The sequence below is a fragment of the Convolutriloba macropyga genome, chromosome 13 (genome assembly GCF_964194025.1).
Source record: "Convolutriloba macropyga chromosome 13, txConMacr16.3, whole genome shotgun sequence".
Classification (NCBI taxonomy): domain Eukaryota; kingdom Metazoa; phylum Xenacoelomorpha; order Acoela; family Convolutidae; genus Convolutriloba; species Convolutriloba macropyga.
The window spans coordinates 14,121,404-14,140,043 of NC_134480.1; the positions used below are offsets into that span (position 1 = coordinate 14,121,404).

The 18,640-nt window shown below is 36.0% G+C and overlaps 1 protein-coding gene and 1 long non-coding RNA gene across 2 annotated transcripts; one reads left to right on the forward strand and one right to left on the reverse strand.

The window, feature by feature from the left end:
- Positions 1–1,458: 1,458 nt before the first annotated feature.
- On the reverse strand, positions 1,459–10,453 carry LOC142351587 (uncharacterized). The gene is made up of 3 exons (XR_012760967.1): positions 10,019–10,453; positions 7,360–7,603; positions 1,459–2,247 (listed from the first exon to the last, which is right to left on the reverse strand). It is a non-coding gene; the product is annotated as an uncharacterized LOC142351587 (long non-coding RNA).
- A 2,401-nt stretch (positions 10,454–12,854) lies between these two features.
- On the forward strand, positions 12,855–18,582 carry LOC142352255 (uncharacterized). Its single transcript, XM_075404731.1, has 3 exons — positions 12,855–13,338; positions 15,162–15,344; positions 17,639–18,582. Exons 1-3 carry the CDS (start codon positions 12,890–12,892, stop codon positions 17,880–17,882), a joined length of 876 nt encoding a protein of 291 aa, XP_075260846.1. The 5' UTR covers positions 12,855–12,889; the 3' UTR covers positions 17,883–18,582.
- The last annotated feature ends 58 nt before the right edge of the window (positions 18,583–18,640 follow it).

An 18,640-nucleotide genomic window follows, 5' to 3' on the forward strand; every position in this document is an offset into this window, starting at 1 on the left:
GTGATAGATTAACATGAAACCCCGTGGGCCACGCGGAATTCGAATTTTAGTTTTTGTCACACCTTAAAAGTTCTGAACCAATCAGATTTCATTGAGGGGATCGGAACAGCGAGGATCAGTAGTGATCATTAGCACCTTTGTTCCAACCTGTCGAATTCCTATCATTTTATATAAATTTTATCACATTGTGTATGCAAAAGTTTTTCTGGACCCTTTTTGTCTTGGCTGTTTTGTGTGACCTTTATTGCTCTTTCCTTCGCGTGCTCTAAAAGCACATCTCAATTAGCTGCAGTGTAGCATACTGAACGTCAAATGTAGGTTAATGTCCCCTAGTTTTAAGAAGTAAATTTTGTGTTTTTTATGAGCCCCATTTACAAATTATATGTTGTTATATAGCACGTTACTATGTAAGAAAATAGCACTTGCGCCTGGGGGTCATAAGAGATTTATGCTCACTAGGCTGGGGGGGGGGGGCAAAACAGAATAGATCCTAAATTTTTTATTCAACTTGTTTGAATTGGCCTCAAACATTAGAGAGATAGAGATACCCAAAGACTAAGCTTGAATGAGTTATGATTTTGTGACGTTTTTTTTTACTGTGAAACTTAGATGAAGTTTGTCAACTTTACATTGGGGTATCTGTTCAAAGAATTTGAATTGTATTGGGGCGCTGTCTTTTTTTAAAGATCTGTTCACACATTTTCATGATTTTTGAAGTCAAATTGGAGTAGTGATTTTGGTCACGCCGAAACAGGAAATTGAGCGAAAAAGCGAGTGGTTTTGCGGCGTGAAATTTTTTCGCTCCAAATTTAAAGTGGAGTGAGAAAACGGTGTTTGAACAAAATTTCGCTTTCTCGCTAGTGGGTTTTTGTTCACATGCGGCTATTTCTGACATTAATTTTCAGTTTTTTTTTATTTTTTGATCTGATTTTTTTTAAAATGGTTTTCCCAATCCATTCATGGTCCGTTCTAGGTCTAGTTTTCTGTTTAGTCAATGAAAATTCTTTGAATTGTACGTCAGGACTTGTGCTGCTATATTTTTTAATTCGTCGTCATGATTTTTGTTACGACCATATGACGTCACAGTCACTTTTTGTTCATTCGTTCATGCAATTTCAACTAAATTGCATGTGTGACGTCATTTTTCGCTCTTAGTGGAGCGAGTTTTTTTTTGTTCATGCGCGTGATTAAATTTTTGGTCATACTTGACTTACCTCACTCTCAAAAATGACTTCCTCAATTTGAAATTGACTTTTATTTACTTTAATTCAAAGAGATAAGGTCAAATGGGTGTGTGTCACTCTAAATGAAGGTTATTTGAGATCAGCTAATAGAGGCAGCAATAACTTATACAGATTTTTAATCAAAATATAACAGATCAGCCTTCAATGAAAAGACCAATTTTTTTGTCTGTCTTTTTAACTGTTTTTTAGACTGCCGATCTACGAATCTATTGCGGCTATTTTCTGGCAATCTGCCAGCTATGTTAATATATTTTGAAGCCTCTTGCTAAAATTATTGCCTCGCCTTCTGGAATGCGGAAAAACTTGAAAACGTAATGAGTCAATTTATCCATGCTAAAAATTAAGCTGACTTCAGTTATCGGTCCAGTTTTTGTGGAGGTTGTATATGCCAAAAGTAACTCGACAGAATATCCGGGCTAGCATAAAGTTCGCATCTCCTTTATAAATTTAGGGAGTAAAGAATATTTTGGATTAGGATGATTATGAGCTTCGTGATAATTGGGGTATCTGGAGTATTCATTTTGGTTCATACTCATTTATGAGCTTTCTGAGCACGCTAGTTCAGGTCTCAAATTGTATTGACGTGCAAGTCAGTAAAACAAGGATTTTTGCGAATATAGTTGACAAATCAAAATAACATATAAAAGTTGATTTTGCCGTGTAAATGTTGATTTTGTTCCATGAATTCCGCAGGGGAGTGTATTGATTGTCTGCAAAACCATTGAAGCATATTTTCAGAGATTGAAGTCCATGTTTTGGTTTCTTCATACTCGTCATTGGTTGCTACAAAGGGAAGCTCAGGATTTGTTTTTTTTTATATTTGAGAATGTTTGTTAATTTTCTACATCAGTTAAAAACTCGGTAATTGATCTCAGAATTTCATCAGTAGAGAACTGCTCGTCAAATTGGTGCTCAGGGTGGTCGAGTAGTATCTTGTCAGCATTTGAGATGACTATAACGCCTCCCATGCTTGCATGTAGTGACATCGACTCGCCCCGAAAACCTAAAATGACTCAATGTAGAAATATCTGTTACTTTTATCTTACACGAAGAATTAATCGCCAAAAATACAGCGCCGATAGTAGTATAGTGTCCGCTGTAGAAATTGAACATTTTAAAGGGCACTGTTTCAGAAACAAGATTAAAATAAACAGTATTTTGAAAATTCTTGAGTTTTCAATTCCACACTGTAGGTTGTCCTGCTGAGTTTTGTCTTTCAATATCTCGAAAAACGAAAAAAAAAATTATTAAAGAATTATTAAAGTAAAGCAATTGATGGGAAAATTTTACTATTTGGGTGATTCTCGAAGGGCGAAGTTAGTCCAAATTTTCTTCTCGCGTATCATTTTTGAGCGCCTAGATGGGAGATAAGAACGCTTTCAAATCGAAATCAGTTGAATGGAAAATTTTTGTCGTGCGAAACTATATCCGAAGAATGGCTTCTCTGACCCCCGTTTATAAAGTGAAAGGGTGATCGTGTAGCTTAACTTTTTTAACAACTTGTTTTTATCGTTTCATCTGCCACTATGTAATGTCACTGCATTTCAAGAAAGCTTTCTGTCATGGGACAATCGGTTTAGCAAACTCCACCTAGCTCAATGCCATTTTTATGCTGTAGGTTTTTCAGATACTCCAGTTTTTCAGGATGCAGATAATGCTTGAAATATTTGCATAACGTGCTCCAGCATTACTGGTCGTGCCATCAATATTAGCTGCTGCAGCAATGGCACCAGGTTTGTGGGAAAGAACGTAGTTCATTGGACCTCTATTATTCATCCCGCCTGCAATATTTTAAGCAGCACAGAGGCAACATTAGAAGATTGGTCGAAGTGGGAGGATGGTGGTACGTAATCTTGAGGATCTTTAATATCGTTAGACTTTAGCATTGCATTTTTGGCGTTGGTGTGGAAATGGTGACAGCGCAAGCTGGAGAGGGCGTAGTTTATTTCAATGACTAAATGTATTTAGTTATATTAAAATTGTAATAGTAAGTTTTTTTTAATATGGACTCTGACTACGCACTCTTAGTGTTGATATTAGTATACTTGACTACCTCTTCTATATGTTGCTTTATTAGTAGCCGCCGTCAGGCTCTCCACGGCTTTTATTTAGGCGCTCTCTCTTTTTAATTCGATTTACCTTTTGATCACGTTTTTCGTTTTATATACGTCACGGTTTTCACTTTGACTTCTGACTTATTTCACTCACTGTTTCAACTGAATGGATTTCATCTTCTTTCACGTATAGAATTATGTAATGGAGTGAATACCGTCAATGTCAAATAAGCAAAATCAAAAGAACGGGATAAACCGATAAAGCCCGGCCATTAAGTCATAGAGCATTAGGTTATCAAGTTCATTAGAGCGCTTGCTAGCTGATATTAAGCTTAATAGCTTTCAGCTTAGGATTTGAATTATCTGCTCATTTGATCTGCTGGTCAGATACATCAGTTTTTGGTTTGTCATTCAATTCCTTGGATTGTATTCCAAGAATTGTCCTGCTTTTTTCGAATTTCGCTTTATCTTTTGATCATGTTTTTCGTTTAATATAAGTCACGATTTTCACGCTTGACTTACTTCACTCACTGTTTCAAGTTAATGGATTTTCAATTTTTTCTTGCATTGAATTATGCATTGTGGTGAATACGGTCGATGTCAAAAGAGCAAAATCAGAAGAGACAGAATAAACCGATAAAGCCCGGTCATTAAGTCGTAGATAATTAGGTTATCAAAGTTCATTAGTGTTTGGTAGCCGACATTGGTATTAAGCTTATTAGGTCTCAGTATAGAAGCTGAATTAAGTACAGTTTTAGAATCTAAGTGAAATTGCACTCCGAATTAGAACACTTTTTGACACTGGAAAAAAACAAGAAAAAAATTCGGTCATTTTGTCACTTTTTTTCTCTTCCAATCCCGATGTTCAAGCGCGTCAACGGCGGCTATTTTACGGTTTTCTGTCGGCTCTCGGTTTTATTACTTAGTATGGTGCCAATTATAGTGCCTTATATATAGTAAGTAATATATAATAACTCGTGTTTTTGTTAGTGTACAGGACATAAGTATGGGATAAGAAGCGAGTTAGTTTGTAATAGCGATTAAGAATACCAATAAAAGGAAGAATGGTTCGTTCACAGCTTGGTTCTGTTGTCTGTAGCATTATGTTTTTATTTCGTTTTGCATGTTTCATTTTTAGCTTTTGCTTGCTTGGATAGTGTTTTCGAGTATTGGGTTGAAGTTTTCCTACTTTCAGAGATTTGATGAATGGATGGTGCTCTGCTAATTTTGCCTCAGGCTGAATGGATGTGTCCATTGTTTTATAAGTCTGTCGATGCTCGGAAAGCTTATCGTGCTGGGACAGAGTTGATGCGCCGGGGAACAAAGCACTTGGGGGCTTCGGAGCTCGTTGTCAATCGTGAGTTTTTGATATATTAGGTTGAAGTCAAAGTTGGTGGTTTGATGCATGTGCAGGAAAAGGACTCCGACGCAGTTGATCACTAAATCAGTCTCAGATTGATCGACTAAAAGCTGCTGGTTTCTTTCACGATCGCTTTAAGGGCGCAATACGTGCTGCTGTTGAGTGGTAAATATTAATATAGTCATGCTAGTATATATTATTTATTAAGCAGGTTTTTTAGAGTTGTATTCAGTTTTACATATGTAAATTATATTTTGGTCCAATCGTGAGTGTGTGTCTTGTTTCGCAAGGAGCATGATGAATGCAGAGATACAGTGCATTTTCGGGCCAATCTTGGCGAAAATTTTTTCTGAGCCGGGTTATGAGTTTTGAATTGTTTACGCTACTAGTGTGGACGTCGTCATTCAAAATTTTGAAGCTGCTAGGAATGGCTGGTGTGAAGGGCGAAGTTGGGAGGAGTCTCAGTCAACTATTGTTAACGTGTGATTTCACTTCTCTACTGAATTTTTCAAATTTGACATCTTGATTTTTGCGTACCTAAAGTGCCCCTATTCAGAAATTCTGTTGCTAAAACATAAGCGATTGAAAGATAAGAGAATACAAGGTCCTGGTAGCCGAGAGTTTGAAGTTGACTATATTGCGCCCGAGGTCGGGGTTGCGAACTTCTACCTGGACGAATTTTTTGCAACCATGGCTAGGCTACAGCGACCTCTTGAATTAAATCGCCCCAGTCGACGTTCGAGAACAATTTGTCCGATGTTAATCGAAAACTTTTCAAGTTGGCAATAAATTTCTTTGTCTTGCGTATTTTCGACATCTCTTCAATATTTGTCCTTTTTCCAGTTCTTACTTTTTTCTAATAATACATCAGTGCACTCCTAATTGTTGCCCTCGCTTTGTTTTGTTTTAAGGTAATTGAGAAAGCAAACTGCGGAATAAAAAAGACAATAGTCTGACTCCTTTTGATGTTTGATTTTTTGTGACTGTATTATATTTTCAAAGTTAGTTTCGCTTTTAAAATAATTGTGCATCCGAGAAAACGCCTAAACGAAAAACTTAAAATGATCTGCTTCTTATGCTTAATGGATTTTGCATTTTTGATGCAATAAAAGTTAAATTTTAAAATTGACTTCTCATTTTTTTCTTCCCAAACGTTGCTATTGGCTCCAATTAAGACGACTAAGGATCATTGTTTACTAATTTCAGTTGATATTTTAATTTCTGCAATGCTGGTTATTTTAATGTTAATCTTTTCGTCGGTTGTTTCAATTTTCTGTTGTTTCTAGTTTCAAGTTTTGTCTGCCTAGCCATTCCATCACAACTTGGAGATAAATTTGGCGGATGCGTTGTCCCTCTAAGAATCGCTATGAGCGATGTTTTCCAGTGTTTGTGTTTTGAGTTACTTTTTTGGGTTAGTGCTCATGCCATGTTATTGCTTATTTTTAGTTTTCAACCGCTTCATACGTAAAATTTAATGCAAGTTTTCATCGTAATTTCTTACTTTCAGCCAACTAATGACTGAATATGAAATGAGTGTTTGTGGCAAAAAGTCATTTCGAGCTTCGAACATGTGAAGCGAGTTATTTTAAATTTTACGCTATGACGTGGCAAAACAGATAAGCTATTGTTTAGGATTTCAGATTTAGGCTTTGAATTTCTGGTCTGGGCGTTGTTTATAAGCTTCAGTTGTGAATTAGGCATTGGTTAGGGTGCATTCATATTTTGAAGAATGACGCAGTTTGTCTTTTTTGATGATTTATTTGAAATAATTTGTTCGAACAATTGGGCCATAGGTCCTCTCTCTCATGATGTTGGCTTAATGGAATAAACGGAAGCATGGATTAAGTTTTTTGCCTTGAGTTCAGTACGCCTTCTCAGAAATCTCTGCATGGGCTCAAATGTGAGGTTGAAGATACAAGTTTTAAATGACCCTGTAATGTCTAGACATGTATTTGTTTGCATACACTGCTTATTCTCAATTGAGCTGCTCTGTTCCAAAGGTTGTCAGCTTTGTAATCTATCCAGAAGCCCTGGAATGCATAACGTCAGAATTAATTTTACCTGCTGAGAGAGCAATGGAACTAATTCCTAATGGAAAAGACAGAAATAGTTACTTTGTTTGAATGGCTGGAGTATATCTGATGAACTTGCTTGCCTTTTCCTTGTTCCTGTTTATAACCAGAAAACATCACTAAACTTTGTTGGCTTCTAATACGAATATAAAGCGACGGAGTAAATGTTTATGATGCCAACTTATATGAGGAAAATTACGTAAGCTGAGCTAATTGTAGAAATAGCTCCCTTCGAGAAGGTCGAAGCGGCATAAAAGTTTTCTTCATTTTTTAATTTAAAAAAGGAACTCTGCATTTCTACTAATATCTGTAACATTTCAGGCATTGCAAAAAAATTAAGAGATAGGCAGGGTGGAAAACTAATTAACTATAAACTAAGACAACAGTTATATTTAAGGCCTTCATATATACCAATAAAGAAATTGGGATGGACTTTAAGAGCAGTCGGTTATAAAGGATTTGATTATTGAAACTTGATTGTTTTACGCATAGCCATTAAGCCTTCGCTGTGTAATTTTGGCTTCTAAAAACGTTTGTGGGCTTGAATTTTTTCAGATGTTTCAGAGATTCTACACAGAATGTTTTTCGGCAAAAGTCGGTAGCTACATTTATTTCAGTAATGTACTTACTTGACAATCCATTTGCCTGTTTGCGAGACTGCCATATTTTTCTGAGAACCGATGGTCGCAAGATTCCCAGTTTACATCGAGTAGTGCGGCCATAGAATGCTTGAATTGAGTCGAAATATACAGGGTACGGCTTGAATATGGTAGATTGAAAATCACTCCATCCATCTTTGGTGCTGACAATCGCAGCAAGGTCAAATCCTTTGCTTTCCAGCAGTGAACCGATTGATACTAGTTGGAGCGCGTTCTGAAAAAGATGAGCTTTCTTTATTACAATTCCTATTCGAAAATATGGGTGAAGCTGGAAACTATTAAAATGTATTTGAATAAGACTAATAAAACTTCTATTACCAGTCGCCCCTTTCATTAGTTCTTTATCGATTCCGACATCACTTATAGTGCACAGAAGTAATTTTTAGGGTTCGCAAAACGAAGAAGTGAAACCCTTATTGGCGGCATAATGGCGTTTTGCAGTCAAAATTCTTGTTAACTTGTGACCCTTGAAAAGTGCTTCTGCACAATATAAGAAGTGATGTGGGAATCAATAAAGAATTAATAAAGGGAGCGACTAGTGATAACTCCTTGGTCTTATTAATAGCCGCGAAGCGATAGCTGGGGCTCTTATCGACTTTCTCTTTGTTTCTCTTTGATACCTAACGCCGCCAGGATGGACCGAGACGTAGACTACTTGAATATAAACACGAGTTGTCATTTCGTCAGATGAGCAAATTTCCGCCAAATGAATTAAAATTCATTTGTCACAGCATCAAACGACAGGGGCATGAATTTATTTTCCTATATAAAAGATATTTGAAAAATTAATTCGTGGAACGAAAAAATTTTCGGCTACTGTGTTTTTATACATATAAGTGCGAAACTTAAAAATTGTCCCCTGTGGAGTTACTGAAGAATTTGAAGAAATATTTAAGTTTCTAAACTGCTATTTATTTTCCCGATATTTTGTGTCTGCATAACCTGTGATCCGGTGTGCTAACTGTTCGAAAATTTATTATCAACGTTTGTTTTGCAAAATTTGAAAACTACAACTTAGAAATTGTGAAAACAACCTATTTTGACCAATGTTCAAAAATTAGTTATCACTGGTTCCCAATTAAAAAAAGTAAAAATTTAAGTTTTAAAACTTTTGCTGAAATTTTTTTTACCTAACATCAAGAAGTTGTTTATGTAGTTTGACTAGTGAATATCAAACTAATTTTGCCAGATTAACCTTTAGACTTTTAAGGTAACTTTTTTGGCCATAAGACCTTTCAGTTTATTGATCCGACTGTCCATTATTTTGTGGCAATTTCTTCATCAACAACTACTCTATTATTTACGCTCGAGAAAATCAAATGGAGCAAAAAGAACAAGCCTTGCTTGAAAGTTGTCTATAACTGTCTATAATAAGCGCTAACATTATTTTAAGCCCCGTACTGGCTTTATACCTGACTTTATACCTTGGCTGAAGTAAGACGCAAATGACCCTCGAGTGTCGTTTAAGAGCAATTCAGTCAACCGTAGTCGGCCAATTTGTTGAGTTTTTTGTTTCATGCTCTAAAGTGATGCGTTTAATTTACTGATTAATAGTAACTCTCTACAGATGAAATCACTAAGTAGAACTTCTAAAGTACACTATGGTGCCAAAAAGCTACGTACACCTGAAGATTTTTTAAAGAATTATAAACATCAATTCATACAACATTTTGAGTTCAAATTTGTTCTCTAAGAACGCGTAATTACACCTTTAGCTTTTTTTTAACGTCTAGCAGACGGTTTGTTTAGTCTTCATACAGGTTTCTAATGACATCTGGGTTAATTTCGTTCTAAATTTCTGAAACTTTTTCTTCCTAATTTTTCGTTAAAACTATCAGTTTTTGTATTAGGTGCTTCGAAATCGCCCATAAATTTTCCATTGGATTAAGATTTGGACTATATTCTGGCTATTCCAGTACCTTCCACTCCTTCAAATTTTTTGTGTTTTTTTTCAAGAAATCTCGTCCGTTTCTTTGCAAAACTATTTCGTCGCTGGAGATTCGCACCATTGTTTCATCAGTAAAAACAACATTCTGTCAGAAGGAGAAAGGCTTCTTGAGCATATTGATACACCATTTTGAACAATAACACTTGCTTTTCTTCTTCAAACTGACTTTTTTTGTAGCATTTCTTGAAAAAACGCCCTATTTTTGAGAATTCGTCTTACTGTGCCTCTGGAAGTTGTATCGTAGCAAGAGAAAGCGTTATGAGTCACCGTAATGCGCTCCAGTGAGGTTTTAGGATCTTTCAAAACAGCGGTAACTAACTTTATTTTTTTGAAAATTTTTGGGGTCTTCTGCTCGATTTTTGGGCCTCTGTGCACTGGATCTTGATTTCAGGTTGAGTTATTTTTGTATTTTCGTCCATGAAAATTCGTCATTTCGTAGCGTAACAACTTGGCAAACATTGAAATATCAAAGCGGTTTAACCATCTTTTCTGTTTAAGCGGAGAAACTAAGAATGAAATTTCTTAAAACTTCTAAATTTCACGCCTTATGAAGCACGAATCATGCTTTAAAAACATAAATCATGCTGTACGTAGCTTTTTGGTATCATATTGTAACTAGAATCATTTTTGCCTGATTAAATTAACACGGGATCAGGTTTTTATTGAATTGTTTCAACTCACGTTTCTGCATAGGGGTCAGTCAGGCCGCCGCACAACGAATATAACAGCACCGTTTTTGTCGTTAACTGAGCGCTGTTCACTCATTGAATTTTTTCCAACAATTTGTCTCCATAAGTGCTCAGCTGGTCTTCTGTCTCCCGACATTGTTTCTAACGGTGCTCCTATTAGTCTGGACACCGTATGATTGGTGTCGATCTCTCTTTCGGCCATTCTTCTGCTAACTTAGAGTCAATTTCTACGTATTTTTACCTTTCTAATTTTGAGTTTTGCAACAATGGTGATTATATGTCCTTGCTTTTATAGGACTATGTATCCAAAATCATAAGCAATACAGTAAACCGTTTTAGTTGCAACAGAGCTTTTGAAATTTTGTTTTTAGAAGCTGCCTGTTTTGATTAGAAAATGTTTATTTTTAATTAAAAATTGTTTGTTAAAGCCTAGCAACAGCAAACTTGACTGGCAAATAGAGTTCATATATACCACTTTAAGGGTTTAAACTGAGATAGTCATTTGTTAATGGACGCCGTCCAGCTCTCAAGTCTTTCAAGTGCCTGGAGTGCCGAAGCTGCTAGGAAGGCCTAAGTTTGAGGTGAGATGAGTTTTGACCCCCCACTGATGCATTTTTTCACGTTTTTTGCCACTGTTTAAGGTTTTTTCTTTAATTAGTCTTTAATGACGTTAGTCAAAGCTGATAAGGTTCTTTTGCAAGACATAATTTTGTCCTTTTTGGGAGCTATATTAGCTAATACAAACTTAAATGCGCAAATCATTTTTTTTGCATTTTCGGTTTTTTTGATCTTCTGAGGCCAATAGAATTTCCCTGGGACTTGATATAGAATACTGCATAGCTAATAGTGCCAATGGAATGGGTTTCAAGATATTAATATTACGAATTTCAGTAACTTTTCAAAAAATTTCTGAATTTTATTTAAATTTTTGATTAATGTCATTTTTCAGGTTTTTCGGTCTTCAGGTGACCTCCAACTCAAATGGGGTGTGATAATAGGTTGTTGCATAGTTTCTAGTTGCAATGGATGGGTTTTATGGTTATTAATGTGACGAATTTTAGCAACTATTCATTAACATTTGCACTTCTTTTAAGTTTTTTTTTTAAATTTTGATCATTTTTCAAGTTTTCAACGTTTAGGGACCGGTGAACTTTTTAAGGGCTTGACGATGAGTTTCTGTTTAGTCTTCCTTTTAACAAGTTGGTTTTTAAGATAATAATTATTATTAAGATTGTTAGCGGATTTCTGAAAAAAACTGCAATTTTCAAATTGTGTCATTTTTTCGAGGTTTTCGATCTCTATGGGCGAACAAAACTTTCAGAGCTTATGCGTGAGATAATGCCTAATTTTCGTTGGCGTAATTTTTATGTTTTGAGAACAATAGCATCAAGAACTTTCCTCTATTTTTTGCTTATTTTTTCAAATTTCCTCAACTTTTTCCAGTTCTTGCTGTATATCGATTAAAAGTGCAGCCTGATTTCTGTCAATCTGCATGTTTGTTGTTCTTTAGATTTTGGCAAGAAAAATGGCTCTGATGGCATAAGTATACATGGTTAGACGAATTCGCGATGAACTCCGTTTTAAGTTTTCGGAATGTTCTGTCCTTTCCAATTTTCAAGCTCAAACTGTCGATAAAAGCTTTTATGAGTTCTGTGCTGCGTTTGTGCGCAAATTTAAACATTCAAATTTGGTTTTGAAGATACTAATGCCAAGAAATTGTGACGAATCTTTAGTTTTTTTCTAATTTCTTGTTTTTTATTCTGCCTGTCATTCTCCGTTCATTGTGCCGCCTGTCTCTGATTGTCTGTTAAATTTCAAGGAAGTTTTTTTTGTATTTGCCAATTTTTCTGCTCTTTTTGTGAACTTGTTATTAATCAGGCTGACTCTAAAAGTATATACAGTTTGAATTATGATGTTGTTTTCCCCTTGTAATTCGTTTTTCTCTGTTTATTGTATTTTGTGAAAGCAAATTTGTCAATTTGGCAGGTATTGCTCGATTGGTCTTCAGGTCAGGTACAGCAGTTTTTAGTTTTCATTCATTTCATTGGGTTGTTTTTCAGGACTTTTTCTACCATGTTTTTTAATTCGCTTTACTTTTTGATCACGTAAGTTTCACATAAGTCACGTTTCACTTAAGTCACGATTTTAACCTTTGACTCGAACGAAACGGGATAAACCAATAAAGCCTGGTCATTTAAGTCATTGTGCATTAGATTATCAAAGTTCGTTTGAGCGATTACTAGCTGAAGTTAGTATTAGTCCTGATGATTTTTAGTTTAGAAGCTGAATTAGTAGTGAAATAGAAGCTGAAATGTAGTGAATACGGTCAATGTTAAAAGAGCGAAATCAAAAGAAACGGGATAAACCAATAAAGCACGGTCATTTAGTTATTGTGCATTAGCTAATCAAAGTTCATTTGAGCTAGCTGAAATTAGTATTGGTCTTAATGATTTGCAGTTTAGAAGCTGAATTAAGTGTAGTTTTAGAATCTAATAATTTGCGTACCACATTAGAACCTTTCTTGACACTGTTTCAATCCCGATGTTTTTGTTTCAATCCCGATGTGCGTCAACGGCAGCTATTTTCTGACAACTTGCCGGCTATGTTTTTCAATGCAAAGAGTTCTCAAAACGAGTTATGACAATTTTCCAAACAAAATTTGTATTCGGTCGGAAAATTCTCAAATGTTATTAACAAAGCAATAAATAATTGATAAAAATTAGAGGACAGTAAATTATCAGAAGGAATAGAGATCTCACTAAGGGTTCTTTGTGCGGAAAAAGCGTTGTCTTGCTATTTTTATGTTCACAAAGCTATTTGTATTTGTAACTATTTCATGCTCTCGGCGATGTTTCAGATGTAGATGAACGTGGAAGAGTTTATTTACTCGCCCCTTCCGGCGGCCATTTTGGGCAATGTCTTTTATCCATACAGACATCTGAAAACAAACATTATGCTTGGAAAAGAGCTCGCGCCTCTTACATGTGTGGGCGCCTATTGGAAAGTTCCAAGTTTTTGGGACCATTGTGTTTATATAACTAAAAGTCGGCCGTTTTATTCTTTATGGGATGGTTATACTCCGACAGTTTTATCGGATGTTGCGTATTTGTTCACGTACAGTATGTCTGCAATGTATTTGTTCAAACGGAAGCGCCGTAAGAGTGAACACTTTTTCAAATCTATGGAATCGAATCGATTGGCGATGGAGGAATGCGTGCTAAGTGTGTTGTCCAATACAGTAACGATGCCTCTTAGATCTATAGCTCTGAGGGCTATGGCTCAGCTTACGGCGAACAGTTCTTTTGATTATCGGTGAGTGAATTATTAAAGCATTTTTGTTGGATAAATAGATTCGTACAAATTAAGAAGAATGTTTGACAGAATTCGGTATTGTCTGTGGCTAACGGTTTTTTTTGCATATTGCGATGAAGATAACAAGCCTATGAGAGCTAATAAATGCATGTTTGTATGAGAAAAAATAAGGGTTTGTGAAAAGCTTCTTCACTTTTGATTTGTGCGTTTGGTAGTAGTTGTCAAACAACCCGAGTTAAATCCAAGTCATTTTTTGATAAAGAGTTCATGTAATAATTATGGTAAGTCAGGCTTTCAGGCGACTCTGTTTTCCCTGAGGTATCATCAAAGTTTTCCCGATGGTCTAAAAGAACCACAGCTACGCTGTACTGTCCGCAAGCACGAGACAGTTTTCGCGTAATTTTGCTTGAAGAAGTCGCAGTATAAGTCGAAGTTTTCTTGGATGGAATAGGGTTTTCTAATATTGTTTATCTCTTTAAAATTATCTGTTGATCTTTGCTTTCAGTATGTTTTCAACTTTATTTTGTCTCATGATTTTTGCCTGGCGATAGCGAGATCTGCGTTTCTCCATATCCATTTGATCCGATTTTAATCTGTAGATGCAATGCGTCAATTGTTTCATACTATCCATCAAGTGTTTCGGTGCACTCAATAATGCTTTGGAAATTTTTCGCGCACACACGCTTAAATCAATGTCATCCAACTTCACAAGGTGGTCGTTCACAAAAACTGGAAGAGCAGGGCACGCAATTACCATCCCTGTCAAACACCACTTGAGACGTTTTGCAAGCTTAATGTTTATCTGTCAAATCGAGCTAACTGTTGGCGTTTAGTGATATAGGATATAGGACATGATTGGACACTAATCTTGATAGAAATTTCTGTTGTCAAGATATTTGTGGATTTCGCTAAAGTGCCTGTTGCAAAAAATCTGGGCATGGATTTCTTTAATTAAAATTATGCTGCTGCCTTTTTCTTTTCAAAGTTAACAAGTCTTTAGATCAATGACAGCATTGCCAATCTGATCTTTTTTTTCTTTGTCATCTGGTTTTTGATCATGCGATGCTGAACAGCTGATCCGTGGTTGTTGTACTGCGCGATTTCTTGTGACTTTTTAGACCAATTCTTATAGAATATTTGTCACCCATTCGTACCAGCCCGCGAATTGGACGTGTCGGTTTTTTTTCGTAATCCAGCCGTGTTTCAGCTTTGGAATAAACTGGCAAATTGTCCGATGAACCAGAAGATCGTGAGAGTTGACAATAATTCTGGAAATACTGATAATAGTTCTGGTCTGTTACATAATTGTCCCATTAATCTGAACGTGCAGGTTCTAACATCAAATGTCTGCCGTACCAGATTTTACAATGTTGGAATGTCCTATATATATACAAAATATATATAAACAATGAACTGTTAAGCATAGTTTACGTGACTCTGCTTAAATTGACTGGAATTTTTGTCGTGTATCGAGAACCGCGAAGTGCTTTTGAGATGTTAAGCCAGATTTCAGCAGTCACGTAAGCTTGCTTTAAATAAGCATCTTTTAAAATGCTCAAGAATCATGGCATTCAATCTTTTCGCTTTTTAAGGCGCTTCTGACATTTTAACTTGTGGTACTGCAGACATTGAGCATTTCGAAACTTCGGCAGAAGCGACTTAGAAATTCTGGCTAACATCTTTAACTGCTACGCTTATCTCGATCAATGCTAAAGTTCTCAATGACTAAATCAGAGTCAGTATTTATTGTTTGTCTAAACAACCGAGGCCTCCGATCCGGGCTTTCCAACTATCCTTTAAAAATAATAAGCGAACTATTTTAGACGCGACATTCTGAAGAGTGTGTTGCATGTGGTGAAAACTGAGGGGATCTATGGTCTCTATCGTGGACTTGGCCCCCTGATCCTTTCGGACTTCTTAAGGATTGTGATCACGCGGTCCCTGTTTGAATTGTTGCTCCAGTTTGCCCATAAATACAGAACCATCAGGAACAAGTATGCGCGTAGGTTGGTATCAATTTATATGAACTCTTTAGAGGACAAATTTTGGATCTACTGTCTCCCTAGCTTAGTGAGCGTATAACTTTAACGCCCCCCCCCCCCACCCCCAGGCGCACGTGCTATTTTAACAAAGTAACGTGGTCTATACAACAATACATAAATTGTAATTGGGGCATAAAAAACAAGGGGGGAGTAGAAATAGCAGCTTAAAAACTATTCATATTATTACGCCGTAAAAGATATTAGCCACTTAAATTTAGCAAAAGTTAGTTTACTACTATCAATTTTTGCTGATTAATCATTTCACCTGTATAATAGGAGCTGATTTATAATAGTACCTGTTTCTTAGCTGCTGATAGATCAGGTACTCTGCTTCTTCACAGCTTTCAAGTTTTTTCACTTTTTGGCTGAAGTTTGGATAATGAGATGGTCACAAACAAGTTTGTTTTTTAAAAAGATTACAGCAACTGATAAAACTGATAGAGTGATTGACACAAATCAGCAAAAATCAGTCTATCTAAATTATTTAGCCAGTTAATTAGATTTTTCTTGATTTGAAAAAAAAGTATGCTGTAAGCAATACGCCTACTGTAATCAAAATTTGAAAAGCTTCAAAGTAATGAACTCTTTAATTAATTTTTATTACTGGTGGGCAATCTCAACCAGTATTTTACCTATCTGGTCTGCGTTGATAATACCCTTCGTTTATTTGTTTTGACCAAAATTTAACCAGGTAATTCAACGTACATGTAAGCAAAATCAAGGTCAGCGTCAAATTTTAGCAGCGTTAAAATTCATATATTTTGCTTCCTTCCTAAAATTAAAACCTTCGAAGGCTCTAAATTATTTAGATTTCGTTTTTAGACTATTTTGATGATCAATTGTTCCCGGAACCGCATGTTCATTACTCTCCGTTGCTTTGTACATGTTGGCGCAAACAGGAGTTCACTAAATTTACTTTGATCAGTTAGTAGAAGCCAGTTTTAAAATTTTAATACATGAGCGAGAGTGGTTCAAAAAGGGTTTACCTTTCGCTTTAATTATTGCAGCGATTGAGCAATTTTTATCATTTAAAGGAAATGAGAGTATTGCCCGTATGTAGGTGAAATCCAAGTGCTGAGGGAACTAAGGCATTTTGGATCTCTTTAATTGTTCTCGAACGAAGTTTTAAGCAGTTATTGTAAACGTGTGTGTTTTTAAATGAAAGTTTTTGCTTGACCATTTTTTTCTAAAACATTTGTTCAATTTAAATTCTCGAGTGACTTTTTCAAGCATGACTTCTTGATTTTGCTTGAGCTAAATGGGTCTTATTCAGAAATTGTCTCTTGATAAAATAAAAGCGACTGTAAGATAAGCGAACATAAGGGTATAATAGGCGCGAGGTTAATGTTTCAGTTTATTCCGCCGGAGGCTGTGGGTCGGAACCCCTCCTTGGACGGACAGAATTTTTTGCGCGCATAAAAATTTATCCACGCTACAGCCCTCTCTGAATTAAATTGCACCGCCTGTCGTTCGAGAGCAATTTGTCCCGACGTTGGTCGGTTTATGCTCTAGTATTGCCCCACCCCTCCAGCGTTCATTTGCACCTCCCAATTATGCATAAACGGCCTTTAGAGTTTAATGATGCAGCAAAATTTCAAAATTTATCCAATAATTAAACTTTGCTTTTAATGTAACCAGACAAAAAAGAATGCATGTTTTACTGTTTTTGCGCTTATTTTTCTTAGGATTAGCTTAACGACAAAATTTTGTTGACAACTGGTAAAAAAAATCCGTCCAAGCGTCTACCGGTAACGGCAATTTTTTATTACTACAATAAGGAATCTCTAGGGACAAAAAAGGACTTCTTTGGGAGAGAAAAACTGTCTGGTTATATAGGGCAAGATAAAATTATTTTAGTTTTTATTTTATGGTTCTACTTCTTTTCACCCCGCATATTTTAACCCTATATCATTTGACACCTCTATCATTTAACCTCTATATCATGTCACCGCTCTATCATTTCCAAATAGCAGTCGAAATTAAAAGCATGTTGTCATAATTCAGTGGATAACTTAATCACATTTTCGGTTGTGAAAGTTTCACATCAATTCCCACGGGCCGCTTAGTCATGGCCATGACCCGCGAGGCATGTCAAACGATTAGATTACTAATTTATTAGTCCTTATTATATAAAAAGATTACAATCAATTGGAAATGATAGAGGGGGTGTTAAATGATAGAGGGTTGAATAAATCTGAGCCAAATGATAGGGGGTTAAATACACAAGGTCTAAAAAAGCGGGAAACCATATTTTATAGATCTAAAGAGGAAACGCGTGCTCTGGGCAAATTCGAAAATGCCTTCTCATTTGTGATGCGATGTCTATTCCACCCCTTATCCCTCATCACAATTCTGATGACCTTGAATAAGTCAGATGTGGCGCCTGGCATCAACTACGCAAGCACTCTTCACTGTCTCCGGGATCTCTACTCGACCTCGGCTTTCTATCGAGGATTCCTCTTTTACGTGCCTTGGTACATTCCTGTTAATGCTCAATTTTGAGTCAAACATTTTGGGTTCTATTCTGTCTTGTTGCTCATTTGAATTTTTTTAAAAAAAGAAAAATTAAGAAACACTCGAGTTGCTAATGGATAAGTTATGGCAGTTATACCAGTAGTTTATTGGTATCTAATAGCGATAGTTTTAAATTTCTTATGGTTTGTCTACATCCTCTTAAAGACTGCATAAATCACCATTATATTATATAGCTCTTAATAGTTGGTACCTCGCAGACTTAAGAAGAAATTAGTAGTTCACTCGTAGGGGGAAAGGTGAGTGAGCAGCGAAAATGTGACCCCGTGGCGTTTATGACCCCCGAATTGCTCATTTTGACAAGAAGCAAGTAGTTCCACTTTTATTTCCTTGATTAATGACAGTTACGAAGTCAAGCAAGAGATGAACACATAGTGCGTAATAAACAAATATCAGAAAAATGAAGTTTATCTTATTATCAAACGGGGGAGGGGGTGAAAGACATATTAACGAACATAGCGACAAAACAATAGATCCCATTTGATGCGCTTTTTTTCTGTTGCTCAAGTAATGGTTTTACGTTTGACAAATCTAACCTCATATTCTGAGACGCTTTATCATTTCTCAGTTATGAAGCAAAAATGAAAATTGTCATTGTACTTATTGTATATGAAAGAAATTTAACCCAATGCGAATGATGAATTGATGAATTAAATGTTTTGACAATTAATTCAAGTTAGCTCTCCAACTTCATGTCAATCTATTTGGGAACCTCTGTGAAGTTACAA

Bases quoted from the DNA above. Each gene is read 5' to 3' on its own strand.
- LOC142352255 (XM_075404731.1), top strand. From the start codon at position 12,890: ATGAACGTGGAAGAGTTTATTTACTCGCCCCTTCCGGCGGCCATTTTG. The intron at 13,339-15,161 runs GTGAGTGAATTA...GAACTATTTTAG, and splicing joins AACAGTTCTTTTGATTATCG to ACGCGACATTCTGAAGAGTG. The intron at 15,345-17,638 runs GTTGGTATCAAT...CATATTTTATAG, and splicing joins AGGAACAAGTATGCGCGTAG to ATCTAAAGAGGAAACGCGTG.